General features: G+C 38.9%; 1 protein-coding gene and 1 long non-coding RNA gene across 3 annotated transcripts in view; one reads left to right on the top strand and one right to left on the bottom strand.

Annotated features, from left to right (window-relative positions):
- emilin1a (elastin microfibril interfacer 1a) overlaps positions 1–25,260 on the bottom strand; it is a 46,826-nt gene that overhangs the window by 14,249 nt on the left and 7,317 nt on the right. The window contains exons 2-6 of the mRNA XM_015038423.1: positions 5,033–5,149; positions 1,986–2,173; positions 1,787–1,886; positions 1,262–1,370; positions 293–469 (exon numbers count right to left, since the gene is read on the bottom strand). Of these exons, the coding sequence (XP_014893909.1) occupies positions 293–469; positions 1,262–1,370; positions 1,787–1,886; positions 1,986–2,173; positions 5,033–5,149 (691 nt within the window). The remainder of the gene's footprint in view (positions 1–292; positions 470–1,261; positions 1,371–1,786; positions 1,887–1,985; positions 2,174–5,032; positions 5,150–25,260) is intronic.
- LOC106951109 (uncharacterized) lies at positions 18,220–20,082 on the top strand. 2 transcript variants are annotated; one of them, XR_001425751.1, is made up of 4 exons: positions 18,247–18,302; positions 18,375–18,599; positions 18,969–19,319; positions 19,452–20,082. It is a non-coding gene; the product is annotated as an uncharacterized LOC106951109 (long non-coding RNA). The 2 variants fall into 2 exon arrangements; XR_001425750.1 differs by having other exon boundaries at positions 18,220–18,599.

The following is a 25,260-nucleotide window of genomic DNA, read 5'->3' as shown; positions in this document are numbered from 1 at the left end:
TTGCTATTTGCTATTTTGCAAACAGTGTTGCTCTTTATATATACAATTAAATATTGCTTTGTTATTGTTAGAAACTTTAATTCCCGAAGACGTTTCTATCAAATATCGCCTTAAACTCATTTTTAATTTATTTTATCAGTTTCTTGAGAAGGTTGTTTTTATATATCACTCTGCATGGCTCCATTAGGTTTTACTGCTTTAGGCTGCATGAGTAGTGCAGCATAATCATTACAGCAGAACAATTTAATACCTGAATATGTTTTTGATCTGATTACAGTCCGATTATCTGTACCTGACAGGATGAGCAGGACAGAGAGACTCTTCTCTCCAGCTCAGTCAGGATCTCCTCCTTCAGCGTGTTCAGCTGGTCCCCTCCTCTTCCTCCTCCTGGCCCAACATTTCCATCCAGGTCATTTCCCCCTCCATTCCCCAAATGGTTGTTGATGTTCAGCAGTGTCTCATCATGGACCTAAATCACAGAATCAGAGATTATGGCCTGTGATTGTGTCAGCTTTTAGTTTTCAGCTTTTTAGTTTTTTAAAAGTCAGCTTTTAGTTTTTGATATTTTGATAACAGGGCACAGAAACGCAACCACACCGTCCCTTAAAGTTTGGTACATTTGATGTAGGAAAGAGAACAACAGGTCTAACACATCAGAAGGGATCATTTTCTCACAAAAACAAATCAAAACAAAAAAACAAGGCTTTTTGAAGATGTGCTGCTGTGTTGCAGTTTTTCATTCTTTTGAATAATTTGATCAGGTATCATCTTTTGGACAAAAAGACGTTTGCGTCACGTTTGGACAACAGTGACATTCCTCAAACTGGAAGCTTCTCTAAGAGTGATGAAAACACAGGACAGAAAGTGGATTATAATACTGAAGGATCTGGACAGATTTCTGACAAGTACTGATTATGATCTATAAATGACAACAATCTACTGCTTTGTCCATCTGTCTGGATTAAGGACTGGGGTTGAAAGACAGAGGCCATTTCTTCCAAAGAAAACATCCAGAGATAAAACCCCCTGAATCCCTGTGGGAAAACGTGCTATGACAAAACTAATACAAGCTTGAATTCCAAGCATAATTTTTACCAAGTGATCTTTGGAACAGAACACAGCAAAAGAGCATCAGTGAAAAATTTGAGTTTCTTTTTAAATTGCGCAATGGAAGAGATTCCATTGAGCAAATTTATTCTCGTAATTTCAATTTTTGCATAATGGCATAGAGACCAGAACTAAAGCCGATGATATGGATTACCTGTGTTCTGTTGTAGAGATGGTCCAGCTTGGTCTGTATGGTGTTGATGGTTTCCTTCATGAACGGCTGAGCTGAATCCGCAGGAACAGTGGCCCCGTTCAGGCTGGGCCTGCAAACCAGAACACGCAGAGGTTCGTAGACCTAAATCAAGATCTGCGACAAAACACTAAACCTGAGTATTTAGTGTCTCAACACATTTCTGGAACGGGGGCGTATCCAGTGGACAAATAAGAAGCCACTGATTCTGTGGTTTATTTACATGCTATCGTGTTATCTTGTTCAGACTGAACTGTTTATCTCTTCCAGTCTGTATATTTGACTAGAGAAGGATGTCTGCTCTCCAAAACTGACCAACAGCCATAAACATTGAGACACTGTAAATTATGCACAGATGTTTGGTTTAGGAAGTGCGGAGAAACGGACGTATTAGTGCTAGCCGGTCTGGTGTAAACAGGACTACAGCCTGCAGGTGACGGCACTTCACCAGTAACACAGGCACTTGATGGATGGACAACATTCACGTACAGCTTTTGGTTTATGCCGTCAATGGTGGTCTTCATGTCATGGAGTTCTTTTTTGAGTCCGGTGATCGTGTCCTGCAGCTCCTGGATTCTCTCGCTCTCGCCTCAAATCAAGAAAAAGAAAGAGTCTGGATGTGAACGGAGCATGAAGTCGAGCTTTTTTTCACTCGTTTTTTTCTTTTAACTTCATTAAACCGTCATACCTTGTTCGCCCTTCCTTCCACCACCGGGCTGTGGCGTCTGTGTCTGCCCTCCGTTGACCCAAGTGTCAAGGGTCCCGTGAGGACCCTGGTGGCAGTCTTCCCCTGAGTAACCGTGGCAACATTTCCACTCCATTTCCGTCACCATCTTGTATGCTACCTTGTACCTCGGCCTCCTGTACGTCCGGTAACTGGAGATCACAGAAAAATATTTCCGAGTCATTTCATGGGATAAACCAATAGAAAGCTAGTCTGAAGGAGCTGAGTGGGGGAGGGGCTGCTCTGTGAGGCAGAAGTTAGGAAGCTTGGAAACTTTGAGGGGGAGCTGTGCCTCGAAGGTGGAGCTAGGTTACCATGGAGATTCAAGGATTTTTCAAACATGTATGAAAGAATAAACGCAACACTACAAGTTTTTGATTAGGAAATAATATTATAACATTATGTAAAGATAAAAAAAAAACTTGGATTTTACATAAAACTATCGATTTAAGGAATAACTCAAAGGAGTCCTAACCCTCGCTTGAGTTGACGGACGCAGGAAGAAGAATGTAGAGACTTGCTGAGTCGGGCTTGGAACCCATTTCTAACTGCTTGAAGTTCTAGTATATTTTGAGACTGCAAATGTATTTCCCTGTTTTTATGTTCAATTTATAATTTGACATCCCAATCAGTAAGCTGTAACTGTTCCTGAACACTCAGGCTTTCTTGCTCACTGTTGACATCCACAGAATGAACGGCTGGCTATCAGCCGACAGACAGGATAATCTCTGCTGTTGGAGATTAAAATGTTCTTCCTGCCTCTTTTATTTCTCAACGTTTCCAACAGAAATCCACTGGATTTATCTCATACTAAATCAGAGTCACTTGCTCATAAATGGCCTCCAAAAATATGTAAAATGTTTTATTTGGAACTCGCTGCTGCAGTTTTCCCATGAACGTGTCATTCAACTCTGTGCCTGAAGAGTCTCCCCGTCGCAGTTAAAGTACCAGACATAGGACAGAATTAGCCAGAAATATCAATACATGATGCAAGCAGCATTAGAGGCACACTGGCCAGGACACACTGCACTTTTATCCTCTTTTTGTATCAGTCCATAAACAGGTTTGTAGGTTGCAAAGGCTGCTTTAACAAGGTGACAGAAAGGTCAGCTGATGGAAAAATAAATCATTGTGAGGCAGAGCGTAGAATGAGCCTTATGGAGCTGAAGGAAGAGAGAGAAAGAAGCCAGAGGAGAGCCAGGGTATGAAGAAGAGATTGTTTTTAAGAAGAAAGACTAGATTGTGGTGCCTGGAGCTCTACTGGCTTCATTCTTAGCATAGTCCGGGTTTACGCCGAGGCCCCTGGCAGGCCTGGGGATCAAACGGCTGGGCCAAGGTCGAAACAGAGGGAGAACTTCAAAAGAGGAGAAACACAGGCAGAGTAACGGTTTCATGCGAGCGCAACATCCACATTTGGAAAAATCGCTTACAGAGTCCCGTTAATAGCATATTTCTGGTGGTGGATTTGCAGTTTTGGGAGCGGACCAGGAGACAGACTAGACTGGGCCACCAACTCTCTGCACTGCAACATGATCCTGGGATGCCTGTGAGGTTTTTCTTATATCTTCTTATGTTACTGCATCTTAGCACTACGGATGCAATGATCCACTTTTTTCAGTTCTGACACACCAACACAAATATCTGAGGTTTAGCTATACACCAATAGCTTCACAAGTTCGGTCAAACACGTAAAAACAACACAAATGTAATTTTTTCAGTAAGTGCAATTAGAAGTATAACAGCCAATGTAAAATAAATACATTGGCTGTTATACTGACAAAAGCAATAGGTTGACCAGCTCGGTCAAACATGTAAAAGATAAACTGCAACAAACCTTCTTTCAAATGACTCTATTGGGTTTAAATCACTAATGCTGCATCTAAAAAAGTGAGTAAAGCTGAAAAACCTTGTAATAACTTTTGCTTCCAAACGCTTCTAAATTACACCCATATATTAATAATGGCATAACAAAACAAGTTTGGCCTCTTAAAAAACAATAAACTGTCATTTTGGGATAGACTGGTCATGCCGTAGCATTACTCATGTTGGTCTGGAACCAAGATGATTCTCCTTTACTGGACTCCTTGTTGAAACATCCACTTGAAAGCATTTCCTCTTTGATGTCCCCCTTTAAACCGATCCATGATCTCATGTATGCAAGATAAACCCAACACTATGGCATGAGAATATCATATGTATACCATAAGACCCAAGCCACCATGCTACTAACTTTACCATGACTGAAAATCTTTGTTTAAAGGTTATCTGATAACATTTCTGCAGCCTCTAGACTCAACAAGACCACTGTTGTTTTTATCCATAAAATGTTGTCTTTAGCCAAGTCAGTGTGTTCTTTGGCAAATTGAAACCTCTTCAGCCACTGTTGTTTTTTCCACAGTGGGACTTTTCTGGGGCATATTGTTTACAGCTCTGCTTCACGCAGGCACTTTCTAATTGTTATGGTAACCACAGGTAAACACAGACCTTCATTTATCACCTGGAAGTTGATCACTGGCTTTGTCTTGACCATTTTGGCTAATCTCATAATCATCATAATTAGCAGAAATACAGGCTTTCAAACATCAATCTGTGTGTAATTAATCTATACAAAGTGTTTCACTTAGTGACAAAGTTCCTGAAATAAATGATCCTTTTCATTAATATTCTAATTCGTTGAATGAGTCTGAAACTCATCTATGTGTCCACCCTCTGTCATCCTCATAAAACATTAGCATAAAATGTTAGCCATTAGCTCCTGGATAATGGCACTCTAAGGTTAGACTGATCATACAGCTAGCTCAGTTATATCCAGAACCTTCTGTTGACTCGTAGGGCAGTAGAAACGAAAACAGCTGAGGGAAATGAGTTTTTCTAGACAGGAAACCGATGGATGAAGACAGGATGTAAATTCAGAGGACAGAAAGTTAGCAGGACAAGGATGAATACTGATGCTAACGTCATAGTTAGAGAAGGGGGAAACCAGAGGACATGAAAAGGCAGGAGATACTCACGGGACCCGGGGACATTGGCCCCATGTACACCGCTGATAGTCTGGCTTGACGTACGTCTCCACCCCGTCCTCCATAACGCAGCTCACTGTCCTCGTCACCACGTAAGCACACCAGTTCCTATTAGACAAAGAACAAAATGCGGTTCAGAAAATCTGCTCCGCACTTAGAATCCACCCTGACTCTGTTTTATGGATCAAAAAAAAGAATAAATCAACTCTAATCTATTGCACTAGTTGATTGTGAGGCCCAACTATAACTTTGAGATATATATCTATCCCTGGACTCGGCTGTTATTCTGCACTCCAGAAATGGGTGCAGATGTCAGATCAGTTCAGGATAACTGCGGTTTCAAACAAACACTGCCATTGTGTTCTCTATCCAATGCTGACCAGCCCCCACTGAATCTCATACACAGTCTACCATATCATTGTTGTGTTTGGACTGCTATCTTTAAAAAGAAAAAAAAAAAAACTCACTCAAGCAAACCCCCAACGTCTTGCCTTCAAGCAAATACCTTCCACAGTTAAAGCGCATTATGTTAAGGTTTTCCCAAAACAATAGATGCAACCAGATGAACATAAGGAAATGGTAGAAACAAGGAAGTATGATTTTAGTCTGTAGAGAACTTTATCCTCGTCTTTCTTTTCTGTCTAAGTGTTTTATTCAACAGACTTAGACAATGTCACAAATTTGCAAAAGCTTTCATTGAACTCATTTTCAAAGAACAGCAGTAGTTTGGAAATACGCCTACAAGCCAAAACATTATGACTATCTGCCTAAAAGTGCCAGTCTGTCCTAAGGGTCAAAAAGAGGGGCTCCGTGGATTTGCCTTGTTTGCTCAATTTATGCCAAAGATGATAAAGCGGATTGAGATCTGGAGAACAAGTCAATCCCAAACTCATCATTGTGCTAGTCAGACAATTTCTGAACCATTTCTGTGTGATTTGTGGGAGGGAGCATTGTCATGAAGGAGTACTAATAATAAAGGAGAACTGTCTCCACTAAGGTGTGTACACAGTCTGAAACAATGCTTAGTTAACAGATGGGTAAGGTATCCCAGCAGAACCTTGCCCAAACATTCATTATCGTGCCTGTCAGAATTACAAATTTTCCTCAACTCAACTAGCTCCCTATTTGAGCTAGTTGAGACCAAAGCAACAGACTAAAGACTTCAGTCATCCAGTTTTTGGTAGGAAGAGAGAAAAGAGAAAAACGAAAAATTGTGCAAATGGAAATTATTGAGCTCGTTTTAATTTGTCATGTGATTCATTGATTAATTACTTATTGTGACAGGCCTACTCCTACCTGGGCCTACTTAATGATGGAATTAAGAGTAAAAGTTGTCAACCATCGCCCAATAAAGCAGTTGGTTGCCATGGGGACATTGGACACATGCTAGCCTAGAAATAACGCTGACTACAGTTCGAATAAATATTTACTTCCTCTGGGGCGTCTGCCATCTTCTTCTTTCTATGTAATATGTCATTTAAAGATGCACTAAAAACCGTTGTCTGCTGTCACTTTTGAAGATGTAATATGGCTACGAACGACAAGTTAAAATATTTAACAATCTTTCTGTCTATCAGTAGACAATACCTCCCATGAAGTGAAGACATGTAATTAACATGTTAAACTAACATCAAGCATACCCTACAACATGCTCCAACCCAAAATATTTCTGAAACACTCCCACATTGTCCAGCCGCCTGCAGGGTACTCCATCTCATCCTCCATCCCTCCTCTGACCTCTGGAGATGCATCTCCCGATAACAGCAGCAGAACTATTTAAAACACAGACATAGTTCAGTCATTCTCAATACTTCCCAGAATCCCCGCGTTGCTATTTCTATGTTGGTATTATGGATAATTAGTGTCAGTCTGAGCTGCTCTTTTGGATAACAGCCGGCGCATACAAGGACTTTGTTCATCCTGGAAAGTCAATCAGCAGCTTTCATCAAAGCGTCTTCTGGTCTGCCAGCACGTCTCTGTCTGTGTTTTCTTCTGTCTTTTGCTTTATGTCCTCTTTGGACCAGCTGTATTCTGGCTATTTTTCTTTTTACATCTTTCTTACAATTTGTCATGTTACAAAACACAAATTTCAATTTATTTTGATGGATTTCATGTAAAAGACCAAATAAAAAACTGTCTTTCATGTTTTTACTTTAATTCAGAAAGATCCCCCTTCCATCATGACTTTAAACTCACATGTCATCACAAAATGGAATGGTTTAGATCAAAGCATACATGTGTTTTAGGACGGCCCAGTCAAAGTCCAGACCCAATGAGACACTGTGGCGAGCCTTAAAATGGAGTTTGTTCCATTTTGTAAAGAACAATAGGTGAAGCTTTCAATCCCTACATGTAAAGACATTTACAGTGTTTCTGCAGGTTTCAACAACTCAGATTTAAGACTTCTTAAGACCTTTTCAGACCATTATAGATTAAATTTAAGACCTGTATAATAGTAGAAATGTACAGAGAAGATAGATTTTGCCACATTCTTAAAGTTAGTTGAGGGCATTGATTACAGCTCCTCTTAATCTTTTCCTTATTTGTCATCACAGCTGCATCTGTGGCTCTATTCTCTTGATTCCATCCTCTTCTGCTTTTCCTTAATCTCCTCTTTCTCAGCTGTATTTTCCTAACAACTTTGTTAGAATAAAATTCTTCAATAGCTTAACGCCATGTTTAAAATCCACAAAACCTCCAACTGCAGAGTTTACGTCATATCATCATTTGGGTTGGCAAGAGGAATGATGTCACCCAGCCAACTGCTGATAAATTTGCATGATAGTGGCAAAAAAGTTAGCTAGCTAGCGAGGTTATATTAGCAGTTAGTTAGCGTTGAGTCGCAGGGATAAAGATGTCTGTACATGACTCAAACCTTTACCTCACAGAAACATGCTGCAAGAAAAGAATCTTCCTGAATATAAAGGATTAAATAGTCCTGCCATGGCAACATTTAAGACGAGTGATTAGCATATTTAAGGCCAACTTACTTTTTTCTTAAACAAATTTAAGACATTTTAGATACATGAAATTAAGACTTAAGGATGCGCGGATGCCCTGCATTTAGTTGTAATTTTAGTAAAATTAGGTTCTACAAAGATTTTGTGACAACCTGTGAACACAATATACAAGGTACACATACTTTAACCCAGCACTGTATGCGTTTTATTTAATCACCTCCTTTTTCCCCCCCACACCTGTTTCCTTTCAAGCCATTACTGTTTATGATGTGCTTTATCTTTCCTCATGTTTTACCTCTCCCAGTCTGAGAGGAGAGGGTGGTGGTCTCTCTCCAGGACCACCATCCTGTCCACTCCTTCATACCAGAGCCAGTCTGCCTGACAGCAGAGGTTATCACGTTTTGATCCCCAGAGCCTCGCAGCCCACTCCTCATGACCTCTATGTAATGAACGTGGGAAAGTGAACATGACTAATTAGCTGTCAGCCAGCCACCTCACTGGTTTTTATCCTTTTAACCCAGCAGGTACAATGACCTTATTGTTTACATGTTCATTTATATGTAAAATAAACATTATTAATGGAATGCTATAGGTGAGTGTCAATAGTTACTGTCAAAACCAGGGTTACTTTAGTTTTTCAGAGCCCTGGATGTTAGGAATATAAGCCGAACTGCAATACGTTGCTATTAATAAAGGTATTTTTGTCATGCTACAAAGAACATGAGCAACACAACAAGTTGATAATGAAATTGTTTCAATGTGTCCAACACTTCTTTTAATCATATACCTTCAGGCAATGATAGTCATACAAAAATTCACAATTTTAAAAGGTATTTTCTATCTTTACTTTTACTTTTATTTAATATTGACAGCATAGATCTGAAATATTTAATTTTTTTTGCTTCTCCAGAATTTTTACCTGTAACACATCACCAAAAATAGTAAGGAAATAATAACAAAGAGGCTAAGAGGTAAATCGGTTTAAAATGAACAGAACAAACTCGCTATTCACGTAAAGACTCGGTTTCTAAGGTCCAAAGTCAGCGCAAGGTTCAGTTTATCAAAAGTTTGTCAAATAATTCTTTAATAAAAATCTAGAACTGTGAAATTTAAAATGATTCTTCCACTGTAGTCATCAGTGCATCCACGACGAACCATCACACCATGGAAACATCAGTTTTGCTCCAGACCAACAGCAGAAAAAAAAAACAACCGAATACCCAGACTGCTCTGCAACCGGTCCGGAGCCAGACTACGTGACGGAATTGCAAAGCCCCCTTTGCAATTCTCATTTCTACTTTTCTGACGGTAGCTTTAGGGGGAGCAATCCTTCAGAGCCACATGTGCTTTTCTTTAGGAAAACATTTTTCCAAAGATGCACTTCTCTCCAGTTGGCACCCCAAACTTGCCATAATAGCTTTTCTGTCTTTTCTGTATGCCGCTGTATTGGAAAAATATAAAAATAAATAAATAAATAAATAAATAGGAGGATTTCTTTTTGGAGAATCAAGACCTGTCACATCTTTGAAGTATGCATGTTGCTCTTTTATGCAGACCTGTTCTGAATAATGCTTGTGTATTGGGATTAAAGGTGTGGAATTCACAGTGTTCTGCTGCATCAGGACCAGGTGTGTTACTTTTCCTTTTTTTGTGAGTGAAGGTTGCTCAGTTTGTCCAAAATATAAAATAAATCTATGTTTTATTTGTTAATCAAATTATGTATGATGGTATTATAGCCACTTATACTGCTATATTATAAGAGACAAGATGGACCTCACTGAATATGGTGGTCTACAGAGAAGGTATGTCACACAGATTTCAGGTCATGATAGTTTCATGATGAATATGGATTAGACCTGAGATCACTATTGTCTAAAATACCTCCCTAAATAAAACGCTGTTATCATCTGAATCTACCTGCTTTTCGTTGAAAACACAAGTACATTGAAAGACTTTGTAGAGAAGGCCTTTCCAATGAAAACTGTGCTCATCTGGAACATTCACAGCATATCATATTGCTGCAAACTGAAAGACATTCAGTGGAGCTCAGACTGCAGCCAGAATCAGCTCCAGCATAAGTGAATGTCATTTGGCTGAAAATATTCTAACACTTATCTAAACAGTTCTAGAATTTTTTTTTTTTTTGTATTTGTGGTTTTTGCTGTGATCCAGTGTTACATTCTTGCTTTGCTGTTCTGCGGTTTTTAGACATTTAGTTGCTTCTTTTTTGTTTAAATCAGAACTGTTCTGGGTAAAACAGTTCTGATTTAAACAAAATCAGAAGAGCTCTAACTCTACCATGCCGTGTGGGTTTGTCCATTTATCCAGCTCTGGTCTCTGTTTATTATACAGTGCATGTTGGAGAGCAGATTATCTAACATCACCATCAGGAGCTGAATAAACAAGAAGAGAAAACATGAGAAAAAAAAAACAGTTCAGATGTTTCCTCATGTGGTCCAACTGGGTTGTTTTTGTCACGGTGATTCAGTGAAACCTCTGTCCAGTTTACTATCAACACTCGCAGAGTCCCAGATAAAGCTGGCGACTCGCACGCCCTTATCTAATCTGATGGACAGCAGCTGCTGCTCTTACACAAACAAACAATCTGTCAGTTTTTTTTCCGCTTCTGACCAGACAGATTCGCTTCATCCACGTTATAAACCGGCTCCGTTTTCACAGCTTCTGCACATGCTGTCCGTGTCACACAGCCAGCGAGTTTATTTTCCATCATTTCATCCCAGAACTCTGTGAGAGAAGTCTTTGTGTTCGTCAGAGCAGGACCAAGTGAGAGCGTAAAGCGCAATTAAGTACAAGTGGGCGTTAGCGTTGGGCAGCTCCATTGGCTGGGCAGGCGGTCCACATAAAATGGGCTGAAAGTCCTTCCTGTCACTCTCCGTGTTTGAATAAAGGTCACAGGAGCCTTTAAGCATGCCAACAGACCCCGGCCCCTCCCCCAAGAAATAACACAATAGGTTTATTTGTGCGTGTTCCCGCACGCACGCTTTCTGCTGCATGGGTGCTGCCTTTAACTGGCCTTTTTCTTGTTTGTTTCAGTGTGTTTATTTTTATGCGTTTCATTGCCATAAATCTAAAAACTGAGAAAATGTTCCTATAGAAAGTTCAATAACATGACTTCAGAATTTTTCCATTGTTTTAATCCCTACAAATCACATATGCAGATAATGACAATAACAAGAAATCCATATAAACATCGCCAAATGTCTTTGTAATTTAAAAAAAGCAAAGAGCATCCATGAAGGTTTTTCTCTTTAATCATAAGGTTTCTTCCCAGGTGTAATAAAGGAGAATAAATGAATAATAAATGAATGAATAAACAAACACACAAAAATAATTTGTTTCAGTCATTCCTGTGACATATTATACATTTGTTTATGTTGTAAACGAATGTACAACATAAACATTTGTACAACATACAAATGTTTATGTATTTTTACATTTACATGTAAAAATGTACAAATTTGTACATTTACCCCATTACTTACAAACCCCATTAGAAGTAATGAGGTTTTCATTACTTCTAGCTAATGAAAACCCCAAATTTTTGAATCTCAGTATAATACCTTAATTTATGCAGAAATGCTATGGCATGGTCGGCACACTTGATCTAATCACCTAATGCTCTCATAGAAAAGCTAATTTTTCATTTAGAGCTTTTGCTAACTTTTAAAACGTTTAGCATGCTTAGCTTCCTCTAAATTAACTTCCTCAATAAACTCTAAAGTTCTAATTTGCTTGGCTGTTTTGTAAACTTTTAGTTGAATAAAGTTCGACATCTATGTAGCAGAATTGGTCATTGAATGTCAAGAACTCTTCAAGGAGTTGGAGGTTTACATTCATGCTTTTATTTTGAAGTGGGTGAAGACTGTTTATGTGTTTCCATTTCCTCTACTGTGGTGAGGTGAGTGTGAGACCAGTGTTAATGCGTTGGGATTTTCCAACATGGCCAAAAAAATCTGAGGCACTTTGGTTTTGCTGGTCATCAAATTATGTCGGCGACATTAGGAAGTGCATAGCAGTTGCTGGAGGGTTTCTCATCTAATGCTGGCTATTAGATGAGAAATAGCCAGCATTTCTCATCAAGACAGAAATGAAATGGTGTGAAAGAGGTGCTACATCTGTTTCACCAGAGGAAACCACATGCTGACGGCAACTGATTTTATTTTGCAAGACAGACTAAACTTTGACCGAAAGTATCCAGGTGTTTTACCAACCTGGGATCGTGTGCCAAGAAGTCATTATAACCCTTTTCCATGATACACAAATTAAGCAACTTCTTAATCATAGAGTTTCAACTTCTTTTTACCTTGTAGCTGTAGTTTTTTAAGAAAACAGTGTAGCTTTAGCTATCATTATGGGCTCTGGATATGTCACGGTGTGCTTTAGGCTATAAACTCAGTGATTATATGCTGCTATCTTATAAGAAAGGGAGTCGTTCTTGACTGTTGACATCTTGACATCAGCTAACAGAGAGCAAACTCATAACATTGGGCTACACAAGTCTCCACTAGATTTACATTAAATTTGTTATGTGGATTATTCTACACTGAACTGGGATTCTTTACCAAACAGTTTAGTGTCATCAGCATAGACTGATGAAAGCATGAGAAGTACTTTTTATGGACTAATCAAAAGTTTTTTCTGAAGCTTTGCAAAAATCTAGTTTGCCTCTTTCTTGTGAAATGAAAAACACTTATGGCATTGTCAAATCTCGTCTCGTCTTGAAATGCAAATGATCCTAAGTAAGCAACCACAATTGGCACAAAACAGAAATATGAGCAGGAAACATGGCAACTCGGATAAGTTGGCCGGTCTTCATTACAGCAAGTCCAAACGTCTAGTGGTGAGCCGACCGCTGTAGAGTTTTAATTTTATTTACACAGCCATAACTCAGCATGAGTGGAAACGTTGCACCTGCCTGGGCATTGCTTTATCCCCCAATAAATTTCGCTTCTTATTAAACGTCAGACGCTTCAGAGCCGAGCAGGAAGTCGAAGTCTGACATCTCGACTCACACATGCTGGGTCCGTTTCACTCAACAGCATCTCTGCTTGAGCCCTGCAAGGGAAGGAGGACTGAGGAGTAAAAGAGGAATACTCTGTTGCAAAAGTGACACAGAGAGTATGTGGGAGGAGGAGGGAGTCAACGAAAGACAAAAAAAAAGAGAGAGCTGAGGTTCAATGATTTAACAAAGCAATCACTTGGCAGCGCCTATTGAGGGAACTTTTCATTAAGCTTTTAAAGAAAGCCCCAGACACAGACCTGGGGAGGGGGGACTATCTTGTCGTTTGAACTGCGACCCACTCAGGTCAAGCACCCCTACTTGGCTCTTGTAAAGACATATACAAAACCAACCAAAGGTACACATATTGTCACAGACGACAGCATACACACTTGAGTGAACTCGCTCCTGCCTGAGTGATCACACTCCAAGAGACAAACAGCCAGAGAGGCGAGTGCTGACTTTTCCCTTTGGAGCTGCTCCAAAATCAAGGGACGGGAGGTCTGTGTAAACCCTCTCTCTGATTGTTTAGCCTGACGGTCAAGAAGATATACACAGAAGGTCTCTGATACAGCTGTTGGGTTCAGTATTACTCCTCAGATATGAAGTGTTGACATCTCAAGAGATTTTTTTTATTTTGGGTTCTTCGCTTTAAGCCATTTATGGAAGCATTTGTTTGAGTCGGGACAAAGCCTTAAAATAACAGCCACCCTAAAAAGACCCTCAGCTAGCTAAAACTTTACTATCCTCTCTGAAGTCTGGCTCCTCATGCTGTTCCATTTAGGCTTTAAGAGGAGGTTTATAGTTTCAATTGTTCTGTTATAGGGTGGGATTTGATAACTGTTGGGAGGCAGTCCAAGCCTCTGCAGCGCACCCAAAGTTTATTTAAACATAAAAAAGCTTTTGAATGCCATGAATGCTGGAAGATATGCTAATTAGGTGACAATGGTGGAGCCTGGAATGCATTCCCTTTCCCACAGCATTGCCAAAAGCAAGGAGTTTCTGTACTAAGCTAATTAACAGCGTGTAAAAATCACACATAGATTGTAAGTGAATAAGAAAAGGAAAATCCTGTTATGCTTTTATTTCCTGATTACACATTGGTACCTTTCAATGGAGTGTAACTGTGTGACAATGCTCTTTGAATTGCAGGAAATAAATGGCAAAGCAATGTACTACAGCTGTTTCTGAAGACATAAACCACTCAGATGTGAGGCTAAATGGATATTGAGAGAACTGATGGACCAGAAAGAGTGTAGAGTCATTAAAGGGTTTTTTCTTCAGAGCAGTTCAGTCTCCTTTAGAGGGACCTGTATTGTTTTGACTAACGTAAAAGCTCATCTGAGCTCTGGTATGGACCAAGAAGGCAAGCCCTGGTCTTCCTATAAATGTAGGTCTTGGATCATTTACAAGTGGAATCCAGTTCAGTTCGCTGGAAATGATAATGAAACTGGGCTCTTAAGCAACCAAAAAGAGGTAAACTAAAGTGAGGAAGTGATGTCTCTAGTATGTATCTGTGGTCAGAAAACTGTTAAATTATTGCTGTTGACTCTATGCAAACTATGTCACTTAATCACGTGAGACTAAGAAACTAAGATTGTTTTTCCAAGTTTTTTTTTTTTTTGCCAACATAGCTGTGGCTTCTACTTGTTCAAATCGATGTAGTTTGTGGATGTAGCACACATAGTTGGAGCTCATAAGATGGAGGTATTTACAAAAACATTGGAAATAATTAGTTTTGAACTTAACCTATACATCCTCCCTCCTGATATATTGATCAAATTGCCGACTTTGCCTGAACTCACACCACAGTTTATTTCACTATGTCATTAATAATGACATTATTAATAATGACAATTAATTCCTCTTACACCAAAGCATACATATAAGTGTACAAAAAAGACTAAATGCTAACCTGTTTTTTCTGTATATGTGATGCAAGATAATGATGGGCCATTTCTCCATGGTTACAAATGATTAGACATGTACTTTCTCTATAATGCAATACTTGATTGAATCTTTCTGAACTTATCAGTGTCCTGAACCACCTCATCACCCTTTTGAGGTTTTCTGTCCACAGCCTGCTCGGAGAAGACCTTGAGCCAGATACAGAACAAACTGGAGGGAGTAAATTTCTCTTCTAGACTAGAATCAAGGAAAGCCTTAAAGGGGGATGGATATTTGGGTTCCCCTCCAAATATCCATTGCAATCAGATCTAAAAAAAGACAACAATGGATGGGCGGATGGAAGGATACAAGATGTTTATAGCTCTACACTTATACAGTATTTCTTCTAAAACTCACCAATAAGTGTACATAGGAGTGTGTTGTTGGGGGCCACATCAGGACAGTGCCTTGCTGAAAATTGAAAATTCCACTCCTGGTATCAGTCATAAAACTCCCAAACTTAAACTACATTTGCATTGCTTTTTGTCAATCATGGAGTCAAGACGCAACTGTAGACTTCACTCAGACATCTGAATCAACTCTGCTTTGTCTTTAATCTTGTTCGGCTGTGAAAGGCTGCTGTTCACATGGAAGTGCCAAAAGCTTTTAATTTTAAAGGGGGATGATGCCTTTCTGTTTAACGTGTAACATATTAACTTTAATGAGAGAAAAAACGACCAGTGATGTCTTTTTTATGGCCATAGACATGCCATAACCAATTGCATGTCATTGAAAATAGTAAATAGAAACTTCTTGCTTTGACATGGCTGCTCAACATATGAGCTAAGATTTGAGGAAATCTAGTATGTTCTTGAGCTACACAACATATTTAACTGAGGTCATAATCACAATATCACATATAAGAAGTTGAATTTGACAAATTATTACATTTCAGTATCTTGCTATGCATATAAATATCTGTCATTTGCACAGACTTTTACTCCCCCCCTCCTACAGATTGTAGGCTCTTATTTAACTTAAAAGCCTCTTAGAGTAGGAGGGAAAATGGTGATGATGGGAAAATAAAAATGAGGAAAATGTGGTTAACTGAAATCAGTATTAAAATATTTATTGCAGCAATCAAACCCTTAGAATTGCTGACCAGCTGTTTTGAATGACTCCACAAGGATTTTGATTACTTACCTCACGTTGGAAGGCCTCCTTACCTTCACCATAATTTTTAACTCCATCCAATCAGATTCAAGTGGTCTATGGTTTGGCTGCTCAGAAATGTTAATATGTTATGTTTATATAATATTTGTGTCAAAAGACATATGCTGGTAAAATTAAAAGTTTACTTCAAGCCTAGGAGAAACTTTAGCTTTCTGTGTCTAACACTAAGACATCAAAGCTTCTCATAATGCTTGAAGGGAGTCACCCTACTCAGCACTCTAAAGCTGCACGTTATGAAGAAGGAGGAAAGCTGCGGTCTAATAAATTCCAGAATCACCAACCAAGATGAAACAAAAGGGATTTGGGAGTTCATCAGGAACATTGATGTACATTATGATTGAAGTATTGCCTCATGTTTAGGGCGACTGCTCTGATAAGCTCAAAGGTCTTCCTGCCATGGGACTTCAGCTCCTTTCAGAAGGCAGTTTCATAACAAACTCCACCTTGATAGACAGTGATTACAGTCAACACTCTAGTCAAGCTGCCTACCTTCTGCTGTAATGTGTGCTTAAACAACATGTAGTCTTTGCTAAACAATTTCACCATATTATTGCACCTAATTACCAAATCTAAGACTAACATAATAACAGTCGGTCAACTTCTACTCTTCATTTCAGCCTTGACAGCATCTTCTGTGAGGGCCTATTGGTGCCAGGCGATGGTGTGCACACTAATCCGTGAATGCTCAAGTAGCGGACCAAATGTTTTTGTGTTTTTGCTAACTATGAACATGTTTTGCACACTTAGTTTAGACTTAAACAGATGTCCTGTGTGCTTTCTGACCAAAGCCCTAATGTGCTTAATTGGGCAAATTCAGCAACGGTGTTACCGATACTGAGCAACTATTGAACTAAAACTATAAGTGAAAGGTCTGTTCCAAAGTATCACTTCCTAAAACGCTAACAGTAACAAATTTGATCCCACTGACGGTGAAATACAATTTTTTAACACATATTCTGTTATTGACATATGGTGGGTATCAACATGGTTTTAGTGCTTTAGCAATAGCTTCAGCTAAATAACATGATGGTATAACTCCTCAGCATTAGCTTCAGCTACATACTGTGTTAGAATAGGGTTTTAGTATTAGCTTCAGCTAAATACCGTGTGGTCTAGAGCTTTAGCATTAGCTTCAGNCCGGGCACGTCCCACCGGGAGGAGGCCCCGGGGAAGACCCAGGACACGCTGGAGGAACTACGTCTCTCAGCTGACCTGTGAACACCTTGGGATTCCCCCGGAGGAGCTGGAAGAAGTGGCTGGGAGAGGGAAGTCTGGGCCTCCCTTCTGAAGCTGCTGCCCCTGCAACCCGACCCCGGATAAGCGGAAGAAAATGGATGGATGGATATATATTTAATTTACAAGCTGGTTTGGGAGCATCAGAGTTCTCCTAAACAGGCTGTTGCTTTACTTTTTGCAGGTGCTGTTCTATCATCATCATCTTCATCTTCAGCCACATCTGATGATACCATCATTCTGAATTTCACAATGTGTGGCCCATCAGAAGAAGAAGCCACTGCAGAAGGAAGTCAACCTAAAAGGCCATGTCACATAAATTATGAGGCGCAAGCAGTAAGTTATTACATTTAATTTAGCATTGTTTATGTACTTTCTAGTTTTAGTGGTTCAAGAGTTTTTACATTTTTTTTGTCTTTGAAATTGAAGTTGATTGAAAAAATCTTGACAATAAAGCCTGGTGGTGAGCGAATCATGCAAGAGCATGCAAGAACTAAATGCTTGATAGATGCAACAAGAAGACGGATGATAATGGGTAAGAATCATACACTGAGGCTATAAAGAAACATTTTGGTTTTGAATTGTTTTTCAAATGTCAGTTTAGTGACTCATTGTTTGATCATATATCAGATCATCCCCTCCTAAAAGCGTCAGAGTGATGCATGCTCAGGGGATCGTTGCCTTATTTCCCCATCTGGAAGACCTCTTTTCAAAACATGGATATGCAAGTAAAAGGGTCTTAGCAACATTAAGCATATATATTTACCTTCAAAGATGTTTATGGAATGGTAAGTCTGCTTGTATTTATTGACTTAGGAGCATTACTATGATCGACACAGCGGTTCAGGATACCTTGCATGGTGCTTAAAGACCATTCAAAGAAAAACTGCAGAGGAAAGAAGTGCCTCAGGTAGCAAATCTCCCAAAAGTAAGTTTTCTCAATAGTGAGTATATGTAAAGTAATGTAAAATATGTGGCTGAGAAAAACATTCTTTTTAAGGTGGTGGACCAGGCCATGGTCACTCCAGGGTTTTCACTGCTGACAAAGTGCTGTCAGATGAGGAAGTGGAAGCTGCTATTGCTGTTTTGAAACACTCTGCTGATGATGACACGGTCCGTAAGAAGATGAAGGCTACCTTCCATTACAGTCATTCAATGGTCAATGATGAAAAGAAAGCAGAGAATGTCTTCTGTCTTTCCACGGTTTCTGGACACACCAGGACTGGTAAGACAGCTTTATCTCTTACACTACTACAATATTCAGTGGCAACAATCATAGGAGTGTGTCCTGTAACCTGTGTATTACCAGTTTGAACCACAACTCTTTCTAAACGGTTTTCCCCTTGGCCAAGACACTTCACCTGGCTTGCCTGCTGGTGGTGTTCAGAAAGCCCGGTGGCACATGGCAGCATTGCTTAAGTCAGTCTTCCCTTGTGCAACTGTGGCTACAATGTAGCTCACCACCATCAGCATGTGAATGACTAAATGTGGTGTAAATCACTTTGGGCTCCTCTGAACTTCATAAAGCACTATACAAGTACAGGCCATTTACCGTCTTATCACTGTGTGAAATGCTTTTATTTATGCATTTCAGGTAGAACAAGATTTCAGACTCCTGTTTGGTGAAGGCACTGCCAACACATTTTTGGAGAAGTGGCCCACCAGTCTCAAATCCAAGGTCATAAAGGAAAGCCATGGCCTGGAACCCAGCACTGAGCTCTTGGATTTATTGGGGAATGCAGAGTTGGCTATGTTGGTCTTCCAGGTAATTGTGACAAATTCATATGTTAGTGGGATGATGGTAACCTGAAGCTGTTGCTCTGTAGGTTGGGATAGTGACATGTCTGCTATGTTGCATCTGCTACCAGCATCTGCACAAGGACAAAGGAGGCCGGGTAAGATGTCTGCATCTCAAGCAGTGGATCACCTCATCAGATTTCTAAAGGTACTGCTAAACAGTTGTTTAAAGATAAAAATGCATAATTCAGTTTCTTCATTCAAAATTTGATTGTCTGATCTTCATTCAGAAATTTGTCACAATACTTTTGTCATGTTTTTATTAATTTCTTTAATGTAGGTTGGAACCAGTGTGCAGCAGCATCTTGACAAAATTAAGCAACAAATCCAGCCCTACCTCCTGGCCCAGGGATCCATCCAAAGCAGTATTCATGCATTCTTCATTGTGATTGACAACCATGCTATTCCATGTAAGGCAACATGTTCAGTTGGAGCTCTTGATGAGCTCTTTAAGGCCCATTATGTGTTTGGTACGTCATACAGTGCTCCCTTGACCAACTTCATCACCTTTCTCCAAACAACCGTTTACAACATAGATGTTGGAGAAACAAAGGAAACACCCAGAGTTGCAGAGTTGAGAGCAAGAATGCTCCATTAGTGTGACATCAAACAATGAAGTGTTTTATCTGCAAATGTGACAGTGATGCACCAAACAGCCTTGTTTAGCACCTTAAACTAATCCGTAGTCTTTGTTCTGGTTCTGGTTTTAGAAAGCATGTAAATAGATGTCATGTTAGTGGTTCATTTGAATCTATATAAGATTCAAATTAGCGGTTCTCAACGTGGGTGGTACCGCCCCCCCGGGGGGCGTTCAGAGTACGGCAGGGGGTGCTGGCAGAATGTTTTACAAAAGGGGGGCGCTGGGATTCCTTTGGGGGGCGTTTGGTCGAAGGTAAACTTTACACCTTAAATGCACACCAATGCCAGTATAGACTTTGAGCAACTTGGTAAAACTGTATTTCGTAACATTAAAACATGCTTGGCTGCAACTGTATCGATGGCAGCTCTTCTTCTCTTCAGTATTTGTAGCTTCTTGGCGCAGCTCCTCTCCTGCTACTGGTAGCTTCACCACATCAGTTCAGCGTTACACCTGCTGATGATGTTGCTGTGATTCACTTTGTCTGGTATTTTTGTACATATTTTTTGGCAGTTCTGCGATCATGTCAAAGCAGCAACTTATATTAAAAAGTGTTTTATTTACATTTGAAAGCTGCCCGCTTCCATGGAAGGACAACAGAAAATCGCTCTTAATTACTAAAATCACGATACCCTCACTGTGTATCCCTCTGAAAAATGAACCCATTTAAATAAAGAAATCCCTCCATAGTGATACCACGATAGAGGGCGTTCATTTTATAGCGTTAACACCGGTGCTGTAAGTGGTCCGGTATGAAACGGGGGTGATAGAACAACGGAACCACAGCACTTTTAAATTTCAATAATCGGAATACCGAAAATGTTTCAGTTGTTTTAAAAGGTTTATGTCAGTCTGCCTTTTCCCCATCTATACGTTTCCTGAACGCTTCGCACTATAGGGGGTTAAAAAAAAAACAAACAACGACGCGCACATTGCACAAAACTCAGAAACAGGAGAAGCGGGACATAAAACAGAGCGACGAACTAGATGTCAATTATGGCATAAAAACGGAGAATCCGACGCTGAACAGGGAAAAATTAATACATGATGTGAAACATGATGATTAGGCAGCGCAGCAGGTGATGAGTGAAGATTACTGATGGTGAGCGTGCCATGTGGGTGAAATTTTATGGATGATACTCTGATGTCCCATTCTCCTGAAGGCAGCACAGAGCTGCACCGACAGAAACACTGAAGAGAAGAAGAGCTATGATTAATGTAGTTACAGTTCTATCCATGTTTTAATGCTGCAGAGCTCAGTCGGTTTGCAAATAGTTCAAAGTTTAAACTGGCATGTTGAACATCTTTTATCATTTTCTGGAATATTTAACAACTAGAAAATGGCACAAAACAAGAATATTTTTTCCACTCTGATTGGCTGCTGTCAGGCCTACTGATTTTAAGTTGAATGTTCATTGCATTTTTTGTAAACACCTGTGAAAATATTTTCTATTCTCATGGCTTTTTGTTCTCTGGGAAATTATTTTTGATGATAAATACAGAAACAAGCATAAAAATCAAAAGATCTACAATAGTGATAGTAACTTTTATAATAAAATAATAGTCAGTACAAAGTAGCCTTCAAATTCTTTGGTGGGGGGCAGTGAGGGACCTGGATAAGGGCTGGGGGGGCGCTGGCCCGAAAAAGGTTGAGAAACACTGGGTTAAATGAACTTCATAGTTAAGACAAATTGTTGCTGCTTACATTGCCTTTAGTACAGTAACTTTTCATGAACATTTTCATGGTTATGAAGTTACTAAAATGATGCAAGGTTTTGTTGTTTGACGTCAACCATCTTTGTATAAAGCAAATGGCACTGCTCTCTTTGTTGTCCCATATTGCCATCTTTGGTGAACATTGTTTTGAAGATGATTAAACTGACACTGTTACAGTAATTATGTCACTGGATCATAAACTTTAATAAATGTCACTGTGAACTTATAGCTTTGTGATTATTGTGATTGGTAGATTTTATAAAAGTCATAATGCTAAAATTTAGCATTATTTACATGTGTAAAAAACTGGACAAAGGAAAAAAACAACACAATAAAGTGTACATTTTTAAAGTAAATTTAGTGTAAAATTAACTCCATAAAAATAACAGTATTACTCTGGAGAGAGTAAACAAACAGTGTTAAATAATTTGACTCACTGACTTGTTAATTTTGACACTAAAATAAGAAAAATTAACTGAAAATTTGACACTGGCCATAGGCATAGGAAGCGGGGGGACATGTCCCCCCCCCCCAATATTGGAGAGAGTCACATTCGTCCCCCCCAATAATTTCACCGCTGTTGCGAAGAATTTTAAAATCTTCCACTCGCGTGCTTTTATTTTGAAGGCGCACAACAGCGCATTCAGAGGAGCGCTTCCTGCCCCTCCCCCCTCTGAACGGCTCAGAGTAAAGGCAGCAGCAGACGGAGTCAGAGAAACTCCGTTTGAATGAGGTAAACGATCTGTCAGGAATTTTGCTATGAATATCGCCCGGTTATAACATCTTGTTGTCAGTTTACTTTCAAATATAGAACAAAATCTTTTAGGTTAAGCCGTTTTAATTCTGGGATAGTCACATGTCCAAAATTTTACTGCTAACTTTGTTTAAAAGTTAGCTAGTTTTTGAGCATTCTTCTAGCTAGCTTGCTAGTTGTGAGAGGCAAATGCTAAAGTGAGTGTTCATCCTGGAATGATGGTCATTATACTGCATAACTTTAATCTGATTATTGGATTGTAAATAGTAACATGTTAGAATACTTGTTACTGAAACAAGGGTCAGATTAGAGTAACGCGTTACTGATGTGTTGATGGCATAACTGTTTGACATTTCTGCTTAAGATATTTACTGATCTGTCAGGTTTCCGATATGCGTCCCCCCCAATGACAGACTCGTTCTACGCCCTTGCACTGGCTATAGAGGACATTTGACACTATTTGAGTGGGACCAAAAGTATCTGAAACGGAGTTAAATTCAACTCTATAGGTGTTAAATTGACACTTTGTTTTTTACTGTGCAGCTGTTCAATTCAGATACAGAAGAGGAGGACTCTGATGGATTTGTGGAAGAAGAATAAAAATAATGTGAGTGTATTGTTACATAGTCGAATAAAGTTCAACTAAACTTACCGTTTTGTTTCCATTACCTTTTTTTTTGACTGTATGTTTTAGCATGCGTCTTATAATCCGGAAAATATGGTATTTATAGATGTATACAAAAATCACAATATGCATAGTACATCACAGAAAACATGAAAAATGGATATTAATACATTTTTGGCCAACAAAAACCAGCCTGAAATCAGTTCGTGTAAATAAAAGTATTTAAATGGAACCGCTCAGCGTTTCCCTCGTGATTTTTTAAGAACTCAACTATTATGTGGTAAACTGAGGGTCTTCATATGAGAGCAAATATTCCTGTAAAAAAGGAAAAGGGTGATTCTTTTTTTGCGGCTACATTCCATGTCCCCATGTTTTGCTTACAATTATTTTTTGTAAAATGTGCCAAATATTTGCATCAAAGTATTTTAATTATATATTTATTCGTTTGCCATTATTCAAATATAAATTAAATGCCTTTTAAATATTTTGTTCTTTACACTCCTTTTTGGTGACCGACATGCTCAATTTCATTGCGTCCCCAGAGCCATGTAACAGACTTCCTCATGAAGTTTAAACTATGAGAAATATATATTTTTAATGTTTTTCTTCAATAAGTTGATTGACTGGACTAAACATTATTGTCGAAACTATTTTTCTTATTTGATATTTTCCTCATACATGTTCCAGTACTAACTTTCCACCGTTAGGATTTTTCCTTTTTGCCTTCAAAAAGTCTAAAATTCCATAAAAACCATTTAAAGGAAGTGACATCAAAGGTTTTGAAGTAAATTCAACCATGAAAACAAAGTAAGCTTCAACTGTCACCATCTCTGTACTTTTTCTTATCTTAAATATGTTAAACCTGGATGAGTAAAGCTTAAAGTTTCACCCTGTTAGGATGGATTGTGAAAAATGTTTATTCAGTAGAATTTAAAAAACATTACATTAGATTTAGTCATTAAAGGTTTGTTATTATGTTGAAGGTTGGCTAGCTAAATGTTCACCGCATAAAGAGCTACAGGTGGATTAGTTAGAAAAGTTTCACCCTGTTATGGGTGGAAAGTCATCATTTTAAGTAAAATGTCAGATGATGGAACAGAGTTGCAGAGTAGTCTGAGGTATTATCAGATGTCTTTTTGTCTGTTTTCATTTAACTAGTTGCCCCCATTGACTCCTGTGAGGGGAACAATGAGTACCTGTCAGGGGAAAATCCACTACAGGGATGTCACCTGTTTTCCCAAATAGAGCCAGGACAAATACTCTGCCTATACTTTGACTTGAAGGAGGCAATTCTGCAACTAATGATGAAAATCGTCAGATTTTAGAAGACATTCATTTTCCACCCTGTTATGGGACAATCCACCATGTTATGTTCCATTAATATTTAATAAAAACATGTTTTTACTAAATATTGTTACAGAAACATTAAATACTGTGAATTTTTCTGTGCCATGTTGGGAAATGAAGACCAATAAATGCACATATTGATATACGTTTTTAAAATTACCAATATTTTCAATCCTGTCAGTAATAATGAACAAACATTTTTTTTTTACAATAAAGACATAAATGATTCGTAACTACATGATGCGTTACAATTTCAAAAATAAAACATATTATATAGTAAAAGGGACACACTGTTTAAGAAAAAGTCATTATTCTAAATTTACATGTTTAACTATTTGTGGTCTACATGTAAATGTTCCTAACATGTAAATGTTCCTAACAGGTGGAACACATTCAGAGACAATGGTAAAAAAAAACACCTGTAATTATTAATTCATCCAGTCCTGAACTTTCCCATTGTTAATTTCTTATTGTTAAGCATGTCAGTGTTGTAACACAATATTTAAAACTTAAAACATTAATTTTTTTTTCAAGTGTCCTGAAGCCGAAATGTTGCCGCAAAAAAAGAATCACCCAATTTAAGCTGTTGTCACTTCCTGTTCCCCTGCAGCACCGCTGGCTTCGCCTCAGCACCAGGAAAGATTCACTGATTCAGTGATTCAGTTTCAGTGATTCAGTTTCAGTGATTCAGAGATTCAGTGATTCAGAGATTCAGTGATTCAGAGATTCAGTTTCAATGATTCAGTTTCAGAGATTCAGTTTCAGTGATTCAGAGATTCAGTGATTCAGAGATTCAGTGATTCAGAGATTCAGTGATTCAGTTTCAGAGATTCAGTGATTCAGAGATTCAGTGATTCAGAGATTCAGTGATTCAGAGATTCAGTTTCAGAGATTCAGTTTCAGTGATTCAGTTTCAGTGATTCAGTTTCAGTGATTCAGAGATTCAGTGATTCAGAGATTCAGTTTCAGAGATTCAGTTTCAGTGATTCAGAGATTCAGTGATTCAGAGA

Source organism: Poecilia latipinna, unplaced genomic scaffold (assembly GCF_001443285.1).
Source record: "Poecilia latipinna isolate Pla-1442-1.1 unplaced genomic scaffold, P_latipinna-1.0 Scaffold441, whole genome shotgun sequence".
In the NCBI taxonomy this organism is placed as follows: Eukaryota; Metazoa; Chordata; class Actinopteri; order Cyprinodontiformes; family Poeciliidae; genus Poecilia; species Poecilia latipinna.
Note: the sequence above shows the minus strand (reverse complement) of the source record. Positions and strands in the feature narration are given on the sequence as shown.